General features: G+C 31.9%; 2 protein-coding genes across 3 annotated transcripts in view; one reads left to right on the forward strand and one right to left on the reverse strand.

Annotated features, from left to right (window-relative positions):
• LOC106869267 (solute carrier family 22 member 4) overlaps window positions 1–3259 on the forward strand; it is a 27179-nt gene that overhangs the window by 20155 nt on the left and 3765 nt on the right. The gene's annotated exons all lie outside the window — the stretch shown is intronic.
• LOC106869297 (organic cation transporter protein) overlaps window positions 91–3259 on the reverse strand; it is a 26645-nt gene continuing 23476 nt past the window's right edge. The window contains exons 9-10 of the mRNA XM_014914974.2: window positions 2759–2831; window positions 91–1810 (exon numbers count right to left, since the gene is read on the reverse strand). Coding sequence (XP_014770460.2) covers window positions 1640–1810; window positions 2759–2831 — 244 coding nt within the window. The 3' untranslated portion in view covers window positions 91–1639. The remainder of the gene's footprint in view (window positions 1811–2758; window positions 2832–3259) is intronic.

The raw sequence follows: 3259 nt of genomic DNA on the forward strand, positions 1-3259 counted from the left end.
ATATATATATATATATATATATATATATATATATATATATAGATATATATATATATATATCTATATATCTATATATATCTGTATGTTTGTATGTGTATATGAATATGTGTATTTGTATGTGCGTATATATATGTATATATATTATTTAGTAAATTGGTTAGAATCACACACACACACACACACACACACACACATATAAGGGGTAGAAAATTTTCTGCCCTTATTATAATTTTAGCAATTTTGAAGGTCTTTGGTACGCAGTTTTAATTCTCATTATCATTTGTTGCCGGTTATAAGCTGCGCTTGTGCGGTGGATTTGAAAATTTATAATGTATATGAATCGAATACGTGTATATTCACTGTTGCACGGATGGCAAATTAATTTATTTGCACATTGATGCTGAAACTCAAGTGTAAGGTTATATGGCGTAGTGGTTAAGAGCGCGGGCTACTAGACCCAAGATTCAAGTTCGATTCCAAGCAGTGACCTGAAAAATAATAATAACATCGAAAATACTTTAGGAATGAGAACCCAGGTTCGAAATTTCCCCAAGTCACCTGATGAAGGCTGGAGGTTATATCAGCCGAAACGTTGTGTTACCAACAAACAAGATGAGGACAAATATCCGTCAAATGTAAATAATGTAAATAATGTACACAATTCCTTATCTCTTAACTATAGAACTGAACTATCGAAATGTTTTTATGTTTCATTCTCTTTGAAATTGCTCTCATTCGTGTCTTGAGCTTTAACTGCCCTTTCCAGCATGTAAGGTGTCATGTTAAAGTCACCTCTTTGTGTATAAAAACGTACACGAATTTATATGAAAAGGTATATGTATATATGTGTGTGTGTATCAGGTTATATGTAAGTATGCATATATGTATATATATTGATATTTGTATAAAAGCACCTGTTAACTAATTTTTGTTAATTATCTATAATTTTTTTTATATATTTGGGTAAATGAATACTGTTATGTATTCTGTATTGTTATGTGTATATATATGTGCATTCGGTGTGCACATTAGGGATTCTTTCATACCTTTTCTCTTATGACGGGCTACCCAATGTGTGAACATGATAACCTACCACTTGGGTTATTCCAGAAACGACTGTAAGACTTTAAATTCACATTATCCTAATTGAATTATTCTACATGACTTGATATACTCGTTCTGCCATGGTTCTTGCTTTTTCCTCTAACATAATACACACTTGCTATAACAGAACCCTAATACGGATCCCTAGATCCAGCTTCAGCTGTAACTTGGACCCTAAATGACGACCAACTATAGCACTTATTCAGCGTACCTATTCGTTTAAATCACCAGTGAACTAAACTCCTCCTATTCTTTAATATCTCTCTCTCTCTCTCTCTCTCTCTCTCTCTCTCTCTCTCTCTCTCTCTCTCTCTCTCTCTCTCTCTCTCTCTCTCTCTCTCTCTCTCTCATTATATATATATATATATATATATATATATTTATGTGTGTATGTATAGGTATATATGCATGTATGTATGTATGTATGTATATTATATCACATCAGCACACACTTCATATTGTGAATTTGTAATGAATTTACTCTTGCTATCTGACACCCTTTCGAATTATAATGATCATATTTTTACGACACACTTTAAAGTTTTTGATCGTCTCTGTTATTTTTCTGTTTCGACATGTTCACGTCTTCGATTGTCTGTGGTAAAACGCGGTTTCCAGTTTCTGGTAAAAATACTTGGACCAGAATTGAAGAAAGTATGCAACTGATTCCTATGATAATACCAGGAGTCCACGGAAATGCCAAAGCCTGTAGATAGAAAACTTAATATATTAGTGAAATTATATCAAATTAATTTATCGATAGAGATAGCAATCCGACCAATCAGGAAAAGATATGATTTCAAACAATGGAAACAAATGTTTTTAATTAATGTATTTAATTATCGATGGAAGCAGATTTTTCTGACAGACGCATCAGTCTTTATACAAAGATTTAGAGAGGAACAGAGATACGTAAAGAGGAAACGCAGATAGGTAGGAGAAATCTCGTTTTAGAGAGAGAAGACAGTTTTAGTAATAGAAATACCTTTAAAATAGTTTTAAAAGAATGGAGATGATTTCTCTACAAAGAAAGAGTGTTGAAAAGGATGGAAACTACGATGAACAAGAAAGTATGTTGTACATTAAAATGAAGGAAAAGAGAAAAGTGTATTGTATTGAAATCAAATTTCCCATAAACTTAATTGTTTAATAATCATGACTAAAGAGGGAAATCACCCTTTTCTGTAATCTAATGCTTAGTTTCAGGCACAATATAATGGACTGAATAGGAAATCTTCATTCCAAAAGGCTCGTTTTAGTCTGTTTTTCTCAGATTATTTCGAAATAGTTAAAAACATTTAAAACGGTCTTTCTTCGAATACTATCGTGGACAAACAATCGGGTCACCAACTCTCACTTTGAAGGGTATGCCTTTGCTATTCAAGAACAAGAAATAGCAACCAAATTCCTAATAAACAAACGGGACAGAGAGGCGGGCAAAGCGCCACAATGTAATAATCGATGCAGACTTATGTTTATATATAAGGAAAGAGATTACATATAAATAAATAGTAAAAGAATTTTAGAGATAGATATATTTCACATGTGTCTGTGTATTTGTATCTGTTGTTCAATGAAATGTTATTCGTGACAGTCCGTATGTATTTGAAAATCTTGCTAACAGTTTAGATTAAAAGACTCAGTATTTTCTTACCAAGAGTTTGAGGAAAGGTGATACCATACATACAAATCGCATGAAAGTTGTAACAAAACCACTTCCAAAAGTTCTACAATAACAAGAGATTTACAATTAGAAACAATGCTTTGTTAAAATACATAAATCAAAAATTAGATCATACAAATGGGAAGGTTAGGAAAGATAGAACAATGGGCTAAATTCTTTGGAAAATGTTTCGTTTGTTAAGTCTGTGCTCGAATGCAGCTACAACATTGTGCCTCGTCTCTCTTAGTCTAGTTTCCTACAGGCTCCAAGCACGAACCAAACTTCAATAAAAAATAAACCAGTTGTAACTTATCTCATATCTTGTTTTGATACAATGACTTTGTGGTTTTAAGTTGCAAATTTGAAAGCGAAAAATTTTAAATGTATTCATGAAATTAAATAAAGTTGGTTAGGAAACAATTTTAAGTACCTACATCCGCAAACTATAGGTAGATAGATAGTGCCATTCTAATATATATATATATATATATA

Source organism: Octopus bimaculoides, chromosome 11, assembly GCF_001194135.2.
Source record: "Octopus bimaculoides isolate UCB-OBI-ISO-001 chromosome 11, ASM119413v2, whole genome shotgun sequence".
NCBI classification, from domain to species: domain Eukaryota; kingdom Metazoa; phylum Mollusca; class Cephalopoda; order Octopoda; family Octopodidae; genus Octopus; species Octopus bimaculoides.